At 41.3% G+C, this 21,758-nt stretch overlaps 1 protein-coding gene across 7 annotated transcripts in view; it reads right to left on the bottom strand.

The window, feature by feature from the left end:
• SCML2 (Scm polycomb group protein like 2) overlaps positions 1-21,758 on the bottom strand; it is an 81,409-nt gene that overhangs the window by 24,374 nt on the left and 35,277 nt on the right. For all 7 annotated transcript variants that reach the window (XR_013945044.1, XM_080576447.1, XM_080576450.1 and 4 more), the window contains 4 exons: positions 20,849-21,092; positions 7,241-7,491; positions 2,440-2,575; positions 294-497 (listed from right to left, as the gene is read on the bottom strand). Coding sequence is in view for 6 of the 7 variants with exons in the window: in XM_080576447.1 (XP_080432573.1) it covers positions 294-497; positions 2,440-2,575; positions 7,241-7,491; positions 20,849-21,092 (835 nt within the window). In the remaining variant the exon portion in view is untranslated. The remainder of the gene's footprint in view (positions 1-293; positions 498-2,439; positions 2,576-7,240; positions 7,492-20,848; positions 21,093-21,758) is intronic.

The raw sequence follows: 21,758 nt of genomic DNA, 5'->3' as shown, positions 1-21,758 counted from the left end.
GAGGTGCACCAGCTCTACTTATTATAAGAACCTAACTGTACAGCGTACATGGAATTTAACTTCCCTATTGCTGAATTCTAATTTAAGAATTGTCCAGAACATCCTTGGCCCACGCTGAGATAAATTACACTCCACCAGTACTCTCTCAATAACAGAGTTCCCAAGTATATACTCTTGACTGTGCTTGTGTGTTACAAAAACGATACAAACTCACTGCAGTTACTTCAGTTCTTTTGCCCTGCCTCAGGTTCACAATAGTTGTGAAGAAACAAAAATAAAACATCTTCACATACCAGTTATCATTTCCCCTCCGTGATGGCCAGATTTCAGAAATCCAAAGACAGTTTTGGATTGGTAGGCACAATCCACACAAGCCTGTACAGCCTGCTGAAGTACCACATTGACAGCACCTGGCCCAAAGTGATCCGGAAGCTGCTGAACTTTCTTCTTATCCAGGTGAGGCCCAGAATTTCCATGCTTGTTGACATAAACACACACTGAAAAAGAACAAGCCATATTAACCATAGAGTACTTCTGCTTTAATCACAGCTGGTGCGCACAAAAGAATAGAGACACGTTTCACACGCCTGAACTGCAAGCTGTTTCTTCAGTTTGAGTCTTGATGACAAGCCGTACCGTTCAGCCCAAAGTGGAACACACACACCATCATGCATGCATACTTTCTGAGCATGCAGAAAGTTCTCTCTGCACGCTGTTAAGGTTCTCCTGTCTCAGTCCCATATCCACTTCCCTCTGATCTCTACAGCCCTTCTCTACCCTGCTAAGGAAACAACACCATCGCAATCTGTGCTCTTCTTTTGACTCATCTCTATTCACACCCCAGACCCAGTAAAGTAAAAACTACTGGCAGGTGCTCTGAACTACCAAAAATTCAATTCTAAAAAGCTGGCCTTACCAAATTACTTCCCTTTCTTTTCTCATATCGCAAACCAAACCCTATGGCATACGCCTGCCACGGATGCCCGTTTGGAAGCACCCACACAGCATTGCCACATGCATGTATAATGGTCAGCATCCCTATCCTCAGTAGCCCCAAACCACTCATGTATGATTTCCACACTACAGCTTGGCCTTCTCTGCTAAATAAAATGAACACACTTCTCTGAAAACTGTGCAAGGTGGTTTTAAAGCTTACCACAGAAGCAAACCGGACTTTAGAAAATACTTTTTACAGAGACTAGGAAAAACTGTTTTTTAAAATGAACAACAAGGTAAAAAGATAAGGGGAAAAGACATAACTGAAGGTGTTTTTTTTTTCTTCTTCTTCTTTTTGGCCTTGACTATTACGTGGCCAGAATGCACCCCACGCATTATTATAGCTTAAAGACAAAATGTCCTTCTGCAGTGATTAAGCAGACAATCTAAGCATTCTGTTACACAAAAGACTGCCATATTCTCTCAACTGTAGTGCTATTTGGGCTTAAAAACATTTCACTTTTAAAAATGAAACATTTCTATGAAGTGTTTCAATGATCTTCTATCTTCATGCGTATCAGCTTACTCTCCAATGTCTGCATATTGGAGGAAGCATCTTCATACGGATAAAAATGATACAAATCAGTAAAAAGAGTTTTCATGACATCTTCTCTCTGGTCTCAGTAACAACTGAATCCTGAAAGGTTTATTTTCCTAGGAAACACACAGGTATTTTCCCCTCATCCATCACTGAAGTTGGGATTGAGAAGGGCCTGACAACTTCTATTGTAAAAACAGTTTTTAAATGTCAAAAGTACTCCCAAACAAAATTATCATAATTTATGGAATTTTTAGAAAGTTCTGAGATTTCAGTTGACTACATACAAATTGCTTCATTACAGGGTTACAAGTTCCTCAATGAGTTCGCTCATTAAGTAGCTTATTTTTGTCTTGCCAACTCTGTTTAAGATACTTTTCATTGCTCTTAAGCTAGTTTTTCATTGCTTGTTTTGGGAGGAGGGACGTATTCCCCCTGATTGCCTTAACTTAGTTTTAATGGAGTTGCTTTTTTAGTGTAAGGCTACAGAGAGACAAAATTTCACTTTTGTTTTATTAAAGTCAAGTGTGCATGGTACTTGAGTATCATGTGGGTTTTTTAAATACATCTGCTCCCTTTTCATATATTGAGGAGTGGGACAGACATGAAAGAACCATACAGTTGTCTCTTTCAGACAGAAACAAACTAGTCTAGTGTTTACTAGTCTAGCACAAGCAAGGTCTACTAGATCTACCAAAAGTCTCTCTGTTCCACCACTTCTTGCTGTAACAAAGGCATTTAAATACTAGTTGTGCAAAGCAACCTACAAATACCTGAAAAAAAAAGTAGGCAAGTAATTATTTGCTGTAATAAGTTTACGGTGTATTTTCCATAAAATGACATAACTATTTTTCTTGAAACGGAAGCCATTTCACACTAAAAATGTCATTCATTTTTACTTTTACCTGTGGATATAACTGCCGCAGTTGCACCAGATAAACTAACTCCATCTTTATGTATCTGTGTAGTGCCACTGTCCCCATCAGGAGAAGAAAGAGGAGAAGGTGGTGCAGAAGACAGTTGTTCTGGGAAGATTTTTTTCTGTTTCAAGAAAAAAAACAAAGTCAAAATGTTTAATGTTTTTTAAGTAGTATACTAATTCTTTCTACCATCAGTTATCATACTACTAGGAGTGTGTGTAGTTCCTTATTACAAAAGTACCACACACTGCAAAGATGATGAAATCCAGGAAAGGAAGCCCAGAAACTGCTCATTTGCATTTACAGCTACTTGAGTAAAGTAGTGGAAGACAATTGACTTAAAAAGAAACCCACCTCTATCTGAGAAGGAGCAGAAACACAATGAGTTTTTATATATCCATTCATGACCCTTCTACATTTTAGGAATCACAGAAGAGGTGTTTTGGATTACTTTCCTGGCCATATTCTTCCAATCATCTGGGTTTATCATAACTCCAATAAATTAACTGGGCCATGTATATATTCACATATAAATCCTGATTCAAATTTAGCTGTCAGCTTTACAGTGCATCTACATTTTCCTTCAGCTTGTTTCAAATGGGCTGAAATTCTTCAGTAATCGCTTTCAGGAATTGGTGTTTTATGCAAGGTATCAAATAAACCAGTAGTTATAATCCAGTCACATGGGTTGCCAAAACATTCTTCTTTTCCCAAGCCAAACTTATTTGCAGCCTATCATATGACAGACAACCAGAGCTCTCTTTCCAAAGACTTGGAAATTGGTCAGCATGCCTTACCTTCCAACTGAGGAAAAGAAAATGGTGTTGCAATTTGTTTTTGGACTGGGCTTTAGAAAACAGACATACATAAGAAAGGCACTTCTAACATGCTCTGACGTGTTATGAATATACACGGAAATAAAAGAAGGAATTAACTGGAGAAAAATTCTTCACCTCTTCCTTCATCATTTATTCTTGCATGAGAACAGATTATGTCATCATTTTCTTACCTACCAAAAAGAACAGGAATGGAAGAGGTTACCCGAGGTCTTGACACTGCTGAAGGCAGCAGAGACCTGGCTACTCTGGATTGACTCTGGTGGTCTGACATTGTTCTATAGTTAAGAGAAAAATCAGTCAATTCCCTAAGAGAAGCTTCCATTTATCAGTATCCACTCTTACAAGCAATATACTTACTAAATAATACATTAAAAATCACGCAGTAAGCAATCAAAACACACACCTTCCTAAGAGCAATAGTGCTTAGCCTCCGCAGAACACCTACAAAGAATAAACTGATTTCCTTCTAAAATCCACAGCACATTAAAGAAAATTTCTGTGCTCATTACAGATCAGAGAAAATATGTTTGGCTGTAGAAACTACTTGACAACATGGTACTGGAGTGAATCACCATGAACACAAGAGAGAGACTGCCAAGGTTTGGCGCTGCATTGTGAGTGAGTGGCTCAGGTCAAACACTGAACCAAACATTGATGTATTACTTGTCAGAAACTGCCTACGCATCTTAACACCGGGAAGCAGAAAGGTCTATCATCCTTAACACTGAGAATCTCCTCCTTAACACAGAGAAACAAAATGCAGTTAGGAAGTCTGAGCTTTTGATCTGAAGCCTGACATTCCTGAAGCCTCTCCGGAGAAGGGACTCGCCAGGGGACCAGTTGGCTGTTGTCATGCTGCAAAATACCAGTGGTCGAGTTGAGAGGGAAGTGGAGGGAGGCAACGGGAGATGCGTGGCATGAAAACAAAATGCAAACACCAAATTGTAAGTCAGAAGAACTACCTACCATCCACACAAACACGTAAGTGTGGTGAGGCTACTCAGCGATTTCTTACCTTGTCCTCCAGAATAAGGAAAGGACATGTTTGGGAAATCCAGCATATTACGCTTGCTCAGCTGAGGTTCTCATTTTGCAACCCTAAACTGAGGAGCAGCAAACTGATGTCCAAGAGCCACCTTGTTTCAGGAGGCAGGCCATGGTCCCAGCAGAGCCCAGCACATCTGCCTGGTCTGAGTTTCACCACCTGGCCCTGCACGCCATCCAGCATCCACTGACTGCACACATCTGATGTGGATGCTGCTCTTGTGGGGTCAAATATAGGGCTGTGATCCACACTCAGACCAAGGCACTTCCTTGAGAAGTACATGTTAATCAGTGGGTCTGGAAGGAATGCTTGGCATTGTTCTGCAAAGTGCACTTTAAAAAGTGATGGAAGAGATGCAAAAAGATTTTTTCTTCATTGTGACAGAATAAAAAAAAAAACACACAGTGCACGCTGGGGGTTGGGAATGGGAAATAAAACCCAACATGCATGTCATGATCATGGAGAAGCTTAGAAAACATTTAAATAAAAGAGAAAATGACAAGACAGCTTAATATTCCTAGCTGTATAATAAAAATTAATACCTGCACAACGATAAACATAGCAGCATAACAAGCTTAAAAAGGCAGAGTCCCAGACTGCCTCTTCAGTGTAAGAGTTAAGAAGTCAAACAAATCTATAGTTCATCAGGCACAGACCAATCTCCCTAAACACACAGCCAGCTCACATCTGGAACACAACTGCAAAGTCTGAAAAGTGGATGGGTTTTTTTGTATCTGCCTTAAAAAAAACAACTGCATTCAAATCTCTAGGCACATTATCACTACCTTTGTGTACGTATTGGGAAGTATGTACGCTCTATGGCCCTCCGTGTCAAGTACGCCCCACGGACACAGAACTCCCACAAAGGGATTCCCTCTCTTCACCCATACAATATCAGGTATAACGCTCCAAAGACTGCACATGTGCGTAACGTCTTGGCAATCCTACCATGTACTTTAGCAATAAAAACTTTCCATGGCTTCTCAAAAGGAGCTCATTTTTAAAGTTTTTAATGCAAAAGTTACTATAGTAAGACGCCGAGTTAGATGGATAGCTCCAGCTCAGATCCTACAAACCTTAACTCTCAGTTCCCTGGTCCCACAGAGGACACCAGAAGTGCACAGCAGTGCCTCAGATTGGCTGCCTCAGCCCAAGGAGTGCCAGCAGTAACCCCCATCCCCATGCAAATCCCGAGAACTTCACACAGAGCAGGTGCCAAGCACAGTGCTCCACGCAGACACTTCCCATCACCCAGCCCAGAAAGCCTCTCCTAAAGGTGAGATGACTCCAACTATTCTCTATTTCTTTTTCATGACAGCCAGAGGAGCACAAAACTCTTACACAGAAGTGCACATCCTGCTCCACCTGAGTACCTCCTTAAGATACAAAATGTGTTCAGTGATCTCCTTTAAAGCCCCTCAGATTTACAGGGAACACCCTACCCACCAGCTCAGTCTGTATGGGTGGGCGCAGCCTTCTCCTCTTTAACCTCTGCCTCTGGGCAGTTTCATAAACCAAGCAAGAGATAAAGCTAGAGACCACCTGCACCAGCTTGGATGCCTGACTGGGAGAGGAAGGCAGCAGAAAGACCACTCAGGGTTCATTTTCCAGTCCTTGGACTCATTCCTTACCCTGCTGCCATCATTTCAACGAAGTGACTGACTCCAGTTTTGTGCTAGCATCTTTTAGGTGTGCTCCAATACAGGTATTTCACTGGCACTTTACGCTGACCAGCACTGATGGGATAGGTCCCACTTGTGCCATTACTCCATCCCTTCACATGCACCACCTGCAATTCTTCCTATACGCCCACAGTGACCCAGGCTGAAGGGGAAAAAAAAAAAAAAGGAAAACAACAACAACAAAAAAGCAAAACTTCCGCTTTTTGAAAGCTGTGGGTGGATGTGGGTGAGAAAACCAAACAGAAAGCAATGCCTCCCACCCCCCCATTTGTGCTAATGCAAAGCAGGGAGCAGCAGGGTGGCAGAAACAAACTGTCTGGGGAAAGATATTGCAGGACTGCTGCTTCAGAGCCTAGCCTCCTTGACACCCTGCCATGACTGAACAAGCCTGAGGAAACAGATTGCGCTTCCACAGCAGCTCAGGACTTGTCAAAATATGCCCGGCTGTGATCCTGCCCTTCCTCACAGTAGCAGCAGCATTCATGCTTCTCTGGGTGGGGATCAGATAAAGACGGAAGTAAAAGGGAGAGGTGTGTGGCCAGCTGAACCAGCCCACCCTGGGATCATTCGCCTGGTGGAGGAGAACGGGGTGACAGCAGGGCCAACCTGATCGCAGCTGGTGCTGCCCGAGCATCATCCAGTCCTCGGACTCAGCTCTGAGGTGGAAAAGGCACCACATCTTTCGGGCTCACACCTGGGGAAACCCACTGCCTGGAAAGAAGCTTCATGGTTCATGCAGGACCTCCAGGACAAGGGGGTAGCCAAGAGACGAATGTGGCAAATCCAGCTGTGCGCTTAAGATGCCTACATTTTGCACCAAAACCCTCAATGTTCCTAACCCTCTGTTGCTAAACATGAGTCAAAAAAGTAAGCAAACTATGTATATGATTCAGTAACAAAATAACCCAGACTAAAAAGCCTAAAGGCTTCCCTGGCTCTTGGAATGTTCCTGGAAACGGCTATTCCAGAACAGTATTTTTCAACACCAACAACTCACCCATAAATTAATCTAAACCAGTACTCCTCTTCTAGAATAAAATAATCCACAGAAGCTTATCCCAAGATAATCCAGAACAGCTATTCTAGATCGTTTTTTGCAATCAACTTCTGAAGACAGTTAAAGCCCCGAAGGCTGAAGAAAAGCCAGAAAATGAAATTAAAAAAAAAAATCTCACTACAAAATTTTGCAATATAAAGTAAAATAGTAGATAAGGACTAACCTTTTTTCCAGGTTTTAAACTTTTTTTCCTTGTTTTAAGATTCTCAGTATGAGAGGTGCTTTTGGTCAGGGGAATATTTTTAGGAGACCTGCCCTTCTTGGGAACTGCAGACTGTCCAGGGGGTTTGCCCCGACCTGGTTTCCTGCCTCGCTGCGCTGGTACTGGAGCAGATTTCTGTGGAGACTGCATTGAACGCCGGGTCACTTTGGAAGGGGAAGATTGGATTTTTGCACTGCTCTTTGTAATGGAAACTGAGGAAAAACAAAAACAAAAGGGAAGGGGGGGAAAACCTCAAAATGAATGATGGAAAGCAACTTTTCTAATAAAGGCTTAAAAAAAAAGTGTAGTGCAAACTTACATTGTAAAATAAATACACATGGATATTTTGAACTCAAGCAGTTGGCATGAAACTATTTAACTTCTTTAAAGCCAAAGAGAAAACTCTTATACCCATTAATTTAGAGGGACTTGCCTAAGAAAAAAAAAACATTCAAATAAAAATAAAAAAAGTATCAATCCACTCACCTTATAAATGCTTTCCATAATTTTCATTATAACAAGATCGAGTGCCATTCATCAAGAAGGCCTTCAAAATGCTTCTCAAGTTATACAGCCCATAATACATCCACTCTCCTCTCAGAGCACTTTCCACAACTACAAGACATGCCAACTACTTCTAGGAAGCTACAAAGCAATTTGGAGCAGTGAAGAAACCATCCAATTGAAGAGGAGAAACTGGTGATAGGCAAAGTACCACGAATAAACGTTTTTCTGAAACGCCAGTTTAGAAAGTTAAGTTCACATAATTGTACCCAGCTTTTTCTACTGGGTGCCACCCAGACTTCAATTTTTATTTAGAAATAGGACTTCCAAAATTAAAACATAAAATAACATCTATATTTGTTCGTAACACTGAAGTGGTTCTCTTGAATCTCCCACTGCAGTACAAAATGGATCCAGTATGAATATGATGTGACTGCATTATAATTTGATGTGAAGCTGCAAGCTGTAATCAGATTTCTTTGAGCTAAACTTGCTAGTTAGCAATCATTTCCACCCGTCTCACCTCTCTGAAGTCATAATGATGATTTTATTGCAACAATTCTCTTAGCAACGGACTGATTAAAACACCAGGAGGATGTCAGACAGAACCTAAGTGTATGGACACAGCATCAAGGAGATGCCCTGCACCATGCTACCTGCGGCCAGCACAAAGCAATGACAGAGCCCAGGAAGAACTACATGCTGCTTCTTGGGCTGGTTGCTGGCAGACAGATGCAGAAGCTGAAAGAGAGAGGTAAGCAGAGGATGAAAATGGGAAATTTTGTGATGGCAAACCACCCTTGTTACAGGAGGTGTGGGAAAAGAAAGAGAACACACAGCATCTTTGAAAGCATTTCATGTCTTTATACCAAGATCATCTGGATTTCTAGCATGATACTGTCTTTACCGCAGCCTTTTGTGGCTCGCTGATGCAGGAAAAGCTCTCCATGATCCACCCTAACTGTGAACACTGTGAGCTTCATGTGACATAACTTAGAAGTACTACAAGTTAGGGTTCAAGTGGGCTTTGACTGTGTCAGTGACCAGTACCTGATGCAAAGGACTACTGCAGACTAGAACTGGAACGCATGCAGCTTCTAAGGAGGTGTGTTTTTTTTTTTTTTTGATTTTGGTGAATTTGTCATATTTCTCCCCCCGGACTATTGAGACTTGCTGGTAAGCAAATAGAACTCAGATACATTTGAAAAGAGATCTTGTGAATATACTTGGAGATTAAGCAGCAGTTTTAACATCTAGCTACACAAGTGATAGTCACCTGAACAGCTCAGTACCTAGCTTTACAACTGTTACTTTAACTCTGAATTTTTATTTACCTGTTACAAAGTTTCTACAATATAAAATGTCACGGTAAAATGAATTACAGGCTGCAAGCAGACTCCTTATAAAATACAAGTTCTACTGACACACATTTCTAAAGCTGCAGGAGCATTTACATACATTGTGATTTGTCTGATTCAGACAAACTGATCTAATATTCCTGAATGGCAGTTCAGAAGAAATTCCTTCATTACGGCTGGTTGCAATCCTAAAACGTTAAATACACACATTATATCCCTAGGTACCTGAGAAGGACCACCTTCTCGACGTGGAAAGTAATCACTTTCTGGTATTTATCTATACCAAAACTTACTTTCATATGCAATGACAGCTTAAAATAAACCGAAGAGAATTTTAACCACCTCCTGGCAACGCATTAGTCTCATGTATCTGAATTGCTGAGTGACAACTTGCATGGAGCAGTATTCCTGGAACAGCAGACAAATATCAACTATATGCTATACTAGACGGTACTACACGTTATGTCCTATGTTAGGCTTACATGACTGTAAAATGCAGCTATTTTTATTCAGTCATGCCACGCAATTAGGTGTTTAACAATCATAAACTTGTAAGTAAACATCGGTTTACAAATTCTTTGTGCCTCTGCTGAAATCTAGCAAACGCCTATCTATTCTCCCATGGTAAATAAAGCCGATGTTAAAGACAGAGCTAACTGCAATGGCAACAGGTTCTACGAGCACAGGTATGAGTTTCGATCCGCTGGGCAATCCCTACTCCTCTCCAGAAGGATATTTACAGACAAAGAGCAACAATGCAAAGAGTTTAACCGCTGCAGGCAGCCCTCCTGAAACACACACAGCAAGGATTCTTAGCACAGCATCTTCCTACCTGCACACGCCAGAGGACCAAATATTAGCAGCATTAACCATTAAGGGGGGGGTCAGGTCCCATTTGATATTTTTTCTTCTGACTAAGGCTGAAGCCGCTTTTTTCACTACGCAGGGACTACAACAAAGCCCACGCTGCCTGGGCAGCCTCCCTGAGATAGCAGCAAATAAGGAGGCAGCTATTTGCATTTGTTGATTTAAGGGAGGAGGGGGGGGGGCAGCAGGAGACTGCTAAAGTAATTCACATATTGTCTGCAGGCCGTATTGACAGTGATCATCAGTCACCTGCTCATACTTCCTTCACCCCGGCCTTCAGAGGGAGACCAAAGGTTACGCTGGGTCAGAGAATCTGGAGGGAAATGAAAAGACATGCAAAACCTAGCTGCCAACCCACTGCCTCTGCAGACAAAGTTATCCCCGCTAGACCACATGTTCCAAAAACTAAGACGTTTTAATAGTCTCATGAGGACTTGTTAAAATATATCGATGAAAAGAATAGAGAGAAAAAATGCCAAGCTCTGCTTGCAATTACTGCAGTATTTAGCTGGGATATTTACAACAGAAAAAAAAAAAAAAAAAAAAAGCACATTTGCCTTTTCAGGATACTGCTTTGCATCACAATGGCCTTCTCATTTGCACAAACAAAATAAAGCATTTGTTTCATGCTGCTCTTCTACAAAAATATCGACTGCTCAAGTTTCAGGAGCTTGATGCGCTGCGTGGCATTCTTTCCCAAGTCTCTTATTTAGATCCAAAAAAACTGTACTGCTGTCCTCAACAACGGGAGACCGGAGAGCAGCCTACATAAACATGCTTTTCCATAGTAATGTCAGCAACTAAAGGGAGTTTTCAAAGGCCACCGAGTTCTAGTTACTCTACCGAGCTAGCAAAGGCCATAGATGACTACGTTCATGCAACACACCAAGAGCTTTCATACTTCTAATGACTGCTTGTTCAAAACATTTTTTTCCCCCAAAAATCCCTCTTGTGAGAATCCAGCACCTATGAACTTTGTATCCAGCACATTTAAGAGAAATGCACAACCCAAATGTCCTGGAACCCACGCCCTAAAGATGCATTACAACCATTCGGTCTTCATTCGTGCAAGCAGATCCACTGGAGTCAACTGAGCTTATTTACACGAGAAGGATATTAAAGATTAGACTTCAGATGAGGGCCAAATGGCACATGAAGGAACGCAAAATTTAACCCCGTAACACTATCCCCAAGATCTCTTGCTAGAATAAGTCAGATATTTAAAGACAACTGAAATCTGAAGCTACTGAAAAGCTCCAGCACTTGGGAAGGGGATGGGACAGACGACAGCTCAGAAGCCTGAATTCTCATGCAATTCTAATTATTAAAATTCCCTCAAATAATCCATAGCAATGGTTTCACTCTACCTCTTTAGCTAAAGCCAAGGAAAAAAAGCTTCCGCTCTGTAATATTCAAACATTTTAAGTCTACCATTCAGTTAGTGTCACAGAGCAGCAACTACCAGAAAAGACTTAAGAAAGCTGAAGTGAGATCGCATGAAGCAAGGCACGGGCCCTTTTTGCCATGCACTCTGTGAACACAGCATTGCTAGCTCAGGTGAACGTGCCAATTAGGACAGCAAAAACGGTAACTCAGTGCTTAAACCAGCATTTCTGTCAAGACAGAAATTATTCTGTTCGTACTGCAGTACTGTTGGTATGTCCCCACTGAGAAAGAAGCTGAATGCTGTTCTGAGAATATAAAAGCCTGGCTTTTCTCTCATCTACCAGATACAAAATAAAAATTAAAAAATGCGGCAAAGAGATTGAGCAACTTACCCTAAATCCATGTCAGAATTCCACAGTGGAAGTAATGGAAATTCACTTCTCAATTTAAGCCCAGGGTTTTAACTATAAAATTAACCTTCTTTCATACATTAAGTATTTATTGTGATAGTTTTGACAAACTGGGAAAGGAAGCGGAAAAGACTAGCAAGTTTTCAAAACAGCTTACTGCCGTAGGTTTGTTAATAGGAGTTTGTCACAGGAAGCCTGGCGAAGCCTACCTCTGCACAGCAGGTACAAGTTTTGGCATCCTGGTTCTTGATGCTATTACTTACTCTGCCCAGTTTTTGTCATTACTGCTCCCCAGATAGCATCACCAAGATGAAAGGTGGGCCCCAAATGAGACAAAATGCCACAAGCTTCAGGGGGAGCAAAAAAGAAATGCAGAGCACGGTTATTGATTTGTCATGACTTGTTAGGTTTCAGTGCAAGATCTGAACGAGAGCACTGGTATTCTTAACATAGCTTACGTGTACTAACACAGCATTTTGAAACAATTCACTCAGTCCCATCCACCAGCTGGGCAAGACAACCACTGATGACATCAATATCCAGAAGACCTCAATAAGAGGTCTTGACATGTGCTGCAAGACAAGCAAGCAGGGCAGAAGACTGGCCTGGCTGAACAGGCAACTCTTGGAAGTAGGGCAGAGAAAGACAATACATGACCTCTGGAAGCAAGACTTGGCTTCAGAGGGAGAACACAGAGCTGCAGTCCACATCTGCAGGGAGAAAACAAGAAAAGCCAAAGCTCAACTTGAGTCGACACTGGCCAGTGTGGTGTTAAGACAACAAAAAAGGGTTTTTCAAGTATACCAACAGCAGGAGGAGGTCAAAGGAAAACACGAGACCAACACTTCAAGCAGATGGTCACCTAACAAGTAAGGGTAAGGAAAAGGCAGAGGTATTTTTTGCCTTTTTTTTTTTTTGCCTCAGCATTTAACAGTAACAACAGATCTTGGGCTGCCTGATCCTCAGAGTTGTAGGACCATGACTGTGGGAACAATGACTTACCATTTGTGGTCACCGAAACCGTAAGGAACAGTTGTATCAGCTCCATGCTCTTAAGTCCATGGGGTGAGATGGGATTCACCCCAGGGTGCTGAAGGAGTTAGTGGATGCTACAGCTGGACCCCTCTCAACAATTCAGCAAAGGTCGTGGGAGTCTGGAGAGGTCTCTGATGACTGGAAGCTAGCCAACGTTATACCCATCTACAAAAAGGGCATGGGAGAGGGCCCAGGGAACTACAGACCTGTTAGTCTAACCTCCGTCCCTAGAAAAGTCATGCAGAAAGTTGTCCTGGGGGACACAGAAAGGCACTTAAAGAACAAAGCTATTATCAGGCACAGTCAACATGGGTTCGCCATGGGAAAGTCCTGCCTTGGTCACTTGATCTCCTTCTGTGATAAGGTCACCCACTTGGTGGATGAGGGGAAGGCAGCAGACATAATCCTTCTGGATTTTAGTAAGGCCTTTGGTCCTGTCCATCACAGCATCCTTCTGAGCAAAATGTCCAACTGTGAGATGAACGGGGACACGCTACGCTGGGTGATGAACCGGCTCGATGGAAGAGCTCGAAGGGCCACAGTGAATGGGGCTATGTCTGGCTGGTGGTTGGGCACTAGTGGCATTCACCGGGGCTCTGTTCTAGGGCCAGTCCTGTTTGACATTTTTATCAGTTATCTGGATGCAGGAGTGCAGTGCATCTTCAGCAAGTTTGCTGATGACTGTGAACTGGGAGGTGCTGCTGACCCCCTGGAGCTCCACAGCACAGAAGGGCTGCTGAGGTCCCTGAAAGCGCCCAGAGGAGGCCAGCACAGCAGGCGGCAGGGCTGGAAGGCATGTGCTGTGAGGGGAGGCTGGGGACACTTGGGCTGCCCAGCCTGGAGGAGAGGAGGCCCAGAGGCGACCTCGCTGCTCTCCGCAGCCTCCCGAGGAGGGGAAGCGCAGGGGGAGGCGCCGGCCTCCGCTCCTGGGACCCGCTGGCAGGGCACGGGCACGGCACAGAGCTGCGCCGGGGAGTTCAGGCCGGGCATCAGGAAACGTTTCTTTGCCGTGAGGGCGGTCACACACCGCAACAGGCTTCCTGGGGAGCTGGGTGCTGCCCCGTGCCCGTCAGTGCTCAAGGGGCATTTGGGCAATGCCCTCAGTGATGTGCCCTAACCGCAGGTTGGCCCTGACATGCTCAGGCAGATGGATTAAATGGTCTCTGAAGGCCCCTTCCAAATGAATTATTCTATTCTATTCTAAGAGCAAATAAAAAAAAATATTTTCCATTTAACAAACAAAAATACATGTGCTTGGAGCACTTACGAGTTTAAAAGGAAATTACAATTACCTTAAATAAGCATGGTAAGATAGTAAAGAAATCAGGCTTACAAATAAGGCCACAGCTTTGGGAAAGGCAAAACCTTTATTCCTTCCTAAGCGATTTCTGCCCTGTAGTGGCACCAATCAGACCTTGCTGCAAGATGCCAAGAAACATTAATACCAAATAAAAAAATCTTAACATGTAAGAGAATGTGGCAAATCAGATTTTAGCCTGAAGCACTGAGGAGTTTTCATGTACAGTTCCGAAGACAGCATAAATCTGCTTACTGTGTGTGCCTAACTACTGTGACCTGTTCATGAAAAGAAGCTGGCTGCACTGAAAGCAAAACGAAATCTCTGGCAGGATGGAATTGCACAATTTCAGCATGTTTCTTTCTTTAACGAAACTTAAGATTTACAGTGCTTATCAGATTTTTTTTTTGCTACTTTAAACAATGCAGACTTTTCACAGATATTACTGTAGCTCTCTCTAAAGCAGTTTCAATGCTTCTTTTGTTTTGTCTGCAAACATTGTAGAGTAGTACTGAAGTTTACAATGATGTTGCACATTTGCGTACAACTCTGCTGAAAATACAGTAATTCGGACATCATTTCATTATCAACAACAGAGAAGTGCATTTTTGGTAGCTAGCTTAAAAATCTGTACAAAGTACTGAGATCATGTCTGAAAATTAAGTAAAACTAACGAAGAAATCATAAAACAGACAAGATATATTTTAATCCCTAGGGCCTGTCCTACTCTTATCACTGCAGACAGCTTTTAGAAGGAAACCACATCATCACAGGCTGATTAGCACAGTGAAAGAAGATCATTCTGGCAATAAATGCACGGAACTGGGAGAAAAGCAATGAGGTGACACACGGTGTGGAGGGGGAAAGAGAGGAGGAAAGAAAGGGGTCTAATGATAAAAGCTACAGTGTTTCACTATTTTTATTTAGATTAGTGCATCATCTTCTCTTGTTCACCAGGACTCTTTCCTGCAGAGTGCAGAGATCAGTTCCTGCTTCACGACTTGTTGCATCACCTCGATCTGCCAGAGATCAAAAGACTGTGGTGGAGCAGAAATCAGGGATCCAAAAGAACTGCTCCCTCTCCAGATGCAGTTCACATCTAAAAGACAGATATACCTTTGCAGTGAAATCAATCTTTGCAGGTGAAACTACTTATGTCCCACATGGCTTGTCCCCACTTGCTCTTTTCTTCACTCTTTTATGGAAGAGGTTTTGCTTATATTATAAATAACAAGATGGGTTACCTAAACAACTGCCATTTACATGGAATGACTAAATAGTAAAACGAATTTTCACAGAAACAGCAAACCAAAATTGCTCCAACAATCTCCAGTCATCTGCCTTCTATTTCAATCATAAGCCTCAGATACAAGCAGTTACAGTGCAATACAAAAATATTCTTAGGCATAGTAACAGCTCTCTGTTATCCAACTGAGTAAAATAAAAATCAAAATGTACAGCAGTTAAATAGAAAAGCATAATATGTCTGGCCCAGAAAAAGAGTTGATAGAAAAACATCCAAAAGATATCAAAGTTTAAAAAGCCTTTTTAAAACGTATCAAAGGCAGAAGTTATATGGACCCAAGAGATGATCAAATTTCAGAACAAGCAATCACAGACAGCAATATTAAAGCAACAAGATTAAATGTTCTCTTTGCATTCATATTCCCTCCAAGGAAGCTCACGCTAGTTCCCATATCAGAACCCCTCTTCACAGGGATTTCAAACAAGTTCACGACATGAAGTACCAGTAGCAGAGGTCAGAAATCAGAGACAAAACAAACAGTAGAGGGTTGGCAGGACAGAAAGCCCTTAGGATTATTAAGGAAGAAAGATGAAACGTCCAAGCCACTGATGGTGCTGTGCAAGTTTGTCCCTAAAATTGCTTCAAATCCAAAGACTTAAGGTACCTAAAATGTTAAAACGATGCTAACACTCCAGCCAGGAAGGCATGGACAGGACACCTGATGTGGGTACTGGGCAAGCTGCTAAAAACTATTGTTTTAGCCATAGAACAGAGGCAGTGAACACAAAAATAAATACAATGTGTTGGGGGAGAACCAAACACAGCTTTTGTAGAGAAAACGTCACGTCTCACAAACCCATCGTAACTTCTTTTTAAGGAGTCAGCACACAAGCAGACGATTGAAAGTCAGCAGATGCAGTCTGTGAACTTGCATTTGACAAGACTTCACATTGCAGACTTCAAAAAAAAAAAAAAGAACAACAACAAAAAAAGCTTTAAGAACCCTTAAGTAACAGTGGATATGAGAGAAGGTCCTTATGATCCTTCTAAAGAAATTGTTAGAAAATACCAAGCAGTGTCCAGGAATAAATGGACATTTCCACAGTCGAGAGGACTCTAGAGAAATCCTGATGAGATCTCTGCTTGAGCTTGTGCTATTTGATCCGTTTATGATCTAGAACAAGAACAAAGCATGAGATGGCAACAAATGTTAAACAATTATTTGAGTCAGTAAAGAAGGATATTGCAAACTGAGCAGTTGCTCAGCAGGTGAGGAAATAAAAGATGAAATTCAGAGTCAAGCAATTCAAAATGACCCAGCTTCTGTGACCAATGAAGCATTACAAAAGGGTCATCTTGGAATTAAATATTTCCATGACAGTATTAATCCACTGCTCAGCAGCAGTCCAAGATCCCAAATACAAATTTATGAATAAGAGGAATAGAAAACAAAAGAGAAACCAGAACAATGCCACGAAGTCTTAGACACCTTGTATACTTCTGGTTCCAGAGGCTCAAAAATGACAGAGCTCAAATGGAAACTGTACAGAATAACAAAGGTGATCAGTGGAATAATTTAATTCTGTGATCAATTTAGATCACATAACAGGGTAAAACAGAACAGAATTTTACAAGTTTCTAATAGAGATAGTTGTGGGAAAACAGAAAAACTATGCTGGATATGAAGAAAGCTGTTAGGGAATGGCTATTTACTGACTCTTTCTGTACAAGAATTGGAAGCCTAGGAAGCTCTTTCAGTCCAAGAGAACTAGAGGGCAAAAAATGAAACTACCAGCAAGGGAAAAGGTATCTCCTCTTCCACAGAACTCCCCGCTACAGGATGCTTTAGGAGATAATAGTTCACGTCTCCAAAACATAATTGAACAGAAACAACCAAACTCTTCCAGGAGGTACTCAGCATAAATTCTCTGGGGCTTGGGCAGTGCTGGGCTGTAGACTGCCAGATACTAGGAACACATCTGCAAACCTCTCTCCTGCGCGCTTTTGCTTTTCTTCAGACATCTGCTTTCAGCCACTGTTGGAAAAAGCCTGCTGGAGCAGGTCCTTCACATTCATCCAGCACAGATATTATCATGCCAACTTTTTTCACCAGCCATAGTTCACGCTGATGTTCCTGTGTGACGAGTCATCTGTAAAAGCACTTAAGTGCCCACGAGACTCAGAGAAAACAAGCTACTGCATCCTTAAAATATTAACCTTGGGCCAGCAGGTCAACCCAACATCAAGCACTGCTTTCAAACCACATATTACGTAAATTACTACTATCCTAGATATCTCTAAGGAATCCAGCTACAAAATTAGCTAAGTACAGCTTCTGCTAGTATAAACATTAAACAACTACATTTCATCCCACTAAGCACATGCCCTGCCACCCAGCCAGGTCCAGCCAAGTCACATTTGCTGAAAGGGACCAAAGACAAAGCATCAGCAAGAAGATTAAGGACTGAGCATTAGAAAGTTGTTCTGGACAACTGTTTGTACCTACCTTCGTCATTTTATCTTCTATTGATCATGTCTTAGCTCTTGAGCTTACTTTCTAAAACCAATGCGAGTTACAGAATGCAAGGCTGAAGAGACCACATATCCTGTTTTGAATAAATTCACCAATATCTAAGAAGGCTCTGTTCAAACTGTTCTTAAAAACAACCCATGACAGAGGTCCTACATTCTCTCCGGGCATCCTAAATGGCTAAGAGAGTAAACAGCTGCAATAAAATGTTCTCTAATTTTCAGATCATCTCCCTTACTGCAGTTTCTCTCTTGCTAAGTGCTAAATCAGACCCTAAAGTCTCGTGGCAGGAAATTGTTGTCTTAGATATGGATGAAACCTAAAGCATCATTTATCATTTTCATACTTAGATTACAGGATATTGTTTTTGCTTGGTGACTAAAATTTGTTTTGTTTTCAGTCCTTCACTAGTGATTTACCACGTTTAAATGCCTTCAGGAAAAAAGTAGTTATAAAAAACCTGGAATATTTCGCATAATACCAACTCTGAAAACTAGGCCACGCTCAGTCAATTTTTTTCACTCTCTACAGTGACAATTCAAGACAGAAATACTGAACTAACCTGCAGGAAAAAAGTCTGGGCTAGAACGACACCATAACATTTCATGTGAATTCCTACAATATATTATCTGTCATACTTTCTTCCATAACAGGAGTAGTCAATGTTAATGTGACTTAATGAAGAATCCTGACAACATTATCAAATTTCTGAATTGAAATGACTTGATTACACTCTCCTTGAAGCTATTATTTACATTTTAATAAAGGACTATCATTACAGTACTTTAATGGCTCAAAAGCAATCAAATAACAGTGAAATACCTAACCTGAGAGCAAAAAATATTTCATCTAGCTACATAAACTTGACAAATGCACATCTGAAAAACAAGCATATGAAGAAAAATTTGAAGAAGAAACTCTTCCTGCTCTGAATGGGGAAAAAAAGGACCACACAAGGTTTTATTAAAACTGCAGTTAACCTTGGACACACTTTTAGAATTGCAAACAACAAAATCCTTAGCCTTCACCTTCCTGCTCCCCACTTCTATCACGTCTCTAAAATTCTCCAGTTTTGACTAAACTTCTGCAAGAACCTTGCCTTGGGTTTTATCAATGCTTGAAGTGTCACTGTTTTTCATAAAAAGGGAATAGAATCCAGAAAGTTACATGGCTAGGTAATTTCAGCCTCCACCAAATTTGAACACACTCAGGAAGTGTGTTTATTTTAATACTCAAACAACTGGAATATTTAATCAAATTTACTAACTAATTGTTATACAACGCTTTGATCCCTATCAAACACTAATCGGTCAAGAAGAATGTTGTACATGTTATCTCAAAACACTGCTGGGTTTCCAGCACTGAAACTGGAGTAGACTAAACAATTTCATAACGCTTCTTTCCAAAAGATACAACTGGAGTCAGCAAACTAAACAGTCATAAAAATATCTTCTAAAAAATTTACATCACTTATTTACACAGCCCCTTTCCTATAAAGCCATTTTATTTCTCCATAGTTGACATAATTAACTTACCATAATAACACACCTCATTCAGGACTTCTCAAGACAAAGTCAACCTTCTGAAGAAGCTGAGCCGTGCACTTCACAGATTGGGAGCACAGACACATCAGGCTGTAGTCAGTTTGGGACCCACTATATCATTTTGATCGAATGTAGGCTGTCCTCAACTCACTTTCCCCTGCCTTCTCACTGCAGATTTGTACCTGCACATCTTGGATCTGTCTGTACAGCTCCACACACCATTGCTCCCTCGCTGAAATCTGCTGCTATGGACTAAACTAGATTAGTTACTGTGACCCAGTAACTGCGGACAGTATTACAGAGAGGCAGGTGAGGACAAGGACACAGAGGAATCAAACAGCTGAGAAAGGGACTCTGAACTGATCTCAGCTAGATCTTCCATATGGTTCTTGACCAGTTGGCAAAGGACTGAGAAAAATAACAGGGAGGGATAAAGCAGGGGGAATGACTGATTTCTTCCCTTCTTGGTTCTATTCCTTTGGTACCTCCTGTGGGAGCTCTGTGATACCAGTTTGCTTGTTCCTCACCTAGTACCAGCTATGAAAGTGCTCACCATTAGAACAGCTCACTCTGGTCAAAAGTATTGAAGTGTTTAAGTAAAATATGGCTCCCCTCTTAAAAAACCTCTCTTTCATTCAAATCGGAAGAGAGCGACGGTAGAGGAGCCCAAATAGTTTGGCAGAAAAACCTTGCATTACAGAAATGTGACAAGAGTAGGAGAGGGATTACATTCAGGGTATTTCTCTTTATTCAATTTCTGACTTTTTAGGGTAGGCGGCTGTAGGTTATAAAACGAGGTGGCCATTACTTAAGAGAACTCCATAACCATTAAGTACAAATATCCATAAAGGTACAAAGATGATAAAGCATTCAGAATAGGCAGCTTCGAGACAGATTTTTGTGAGTATGAGGCAAAAACCTCCAAAATATATAGTTTAAACCTTCAACTTCGCAGAAGCAAAGTTGCCGTGATATTCTTTTCTTTAAAAGACTATTTTACTTTATTTTCTTAGCAGTTAGCTTAATGTAAAATGCTGCTGCACAGAATATATTGGTATCGTCAAACAGGAGCATTTATCTATAATACAAACAGCAAAACTAGTTTAGGTCCAAGATTTTTCACAAGCACACAAAAATTCAAGATTATCAAAAGCCCTTCAACAGTAGAATATTAAATAAAATGTTTCCAGAATTACTACAAACAGACAAACCTGTTTCCCAGAAACTATCCTATTAGCTTTAAAATACATCAAGAAAATTCAACAATATTTCATCCTCATCAACTGCTCGCAAATCAAATATCCAGTCTTATCTGCATACAGCCAGCTGGTTTTTAAAATTCTGCTGTAATTGAGGGGAAAAACAATTAAGCAATATTATTAGTCATCTTACCATTGTTCCCTGGTGGTTGTAATGCATCTCCTGTCAAGCTACACCATCCAACTGGGAAAATATCTCGAGAATCACATCTGCACCAATAGTCAAATGCTCCTCTCCAGCCATCAAATGTAACAAAAACTTCATCTCCTTTCACATCTCCAATGGTTGCTGGGCAAATCAAGTACGGGTTCTTTCTATCTATAGCTTCAAGTTTCATTCCAACTTTAAAGCAGTTTGTCACAGGTTTCGGTGGTTCCTACAGAAACAAGATTGGTAGAATATTTGTGTTCGTATGACCCCTTAAAAATAAAAAACAGAAAACCTCTATTTTTCTTCAGCATTCTTATTTCTTATACTCACTACTCTCAAGAAGTTATAGTAGACAAAGTAACTTACTGATGCTTCACATTTGCTTTTTCTCTTCTGTGTTATAAAAATCTAGATTCTATTCCCTCAAACACAGTTGGGATAATTAGCAAAATTCCCCATGACAGCAAGGCTGTGCTGAAAGTATTCACATAAGCAATAGGTTGCACCCAATACATTATGCCTCGGCAGCAAGACAGCAAAGACACTACCATGAAATCATTACATGCTAATAAGGAAGAGGAGGTTTGCAGGGAATGGGTATTTCTGGGGACTGATAACTGTCTGGTAAAAGCTTCACCTCTCAATTAGTCCATGAAAAATTCATTAGCACTGGACATTATTTATAGGCCTCTGTTAACTAAGCCTGCCTTAGACCAATTCCAAATGGACAAAAGAGAAACAGAATTAAAGTCAACGTGACCAGCAAAAGCGTACCCTCACTGCCGAGCTTGTGACCCAAGGGAACCCAAATTACCACCTCAGCCTTAGGAACCTCATTCTCCAAAAATGATCTCAGACATACTGATAGGCCAGCGCAGGAAGTATGATTCAT

This window comes from Anser brachyrhynchus, assembly GCF_964034855.1.
Source record: "Anser brachyrhynchus genome assembly, chromosome: 1".
Lineage (NCBI taxonomy): Eukaryota > Metazoa > Chordata > Aves > Anseriformes > Anatidae > Anser > Anser brachyrhynchus.
This window is presented reverse-complemented; position numbering and strand designations above follow the sequence as displayed.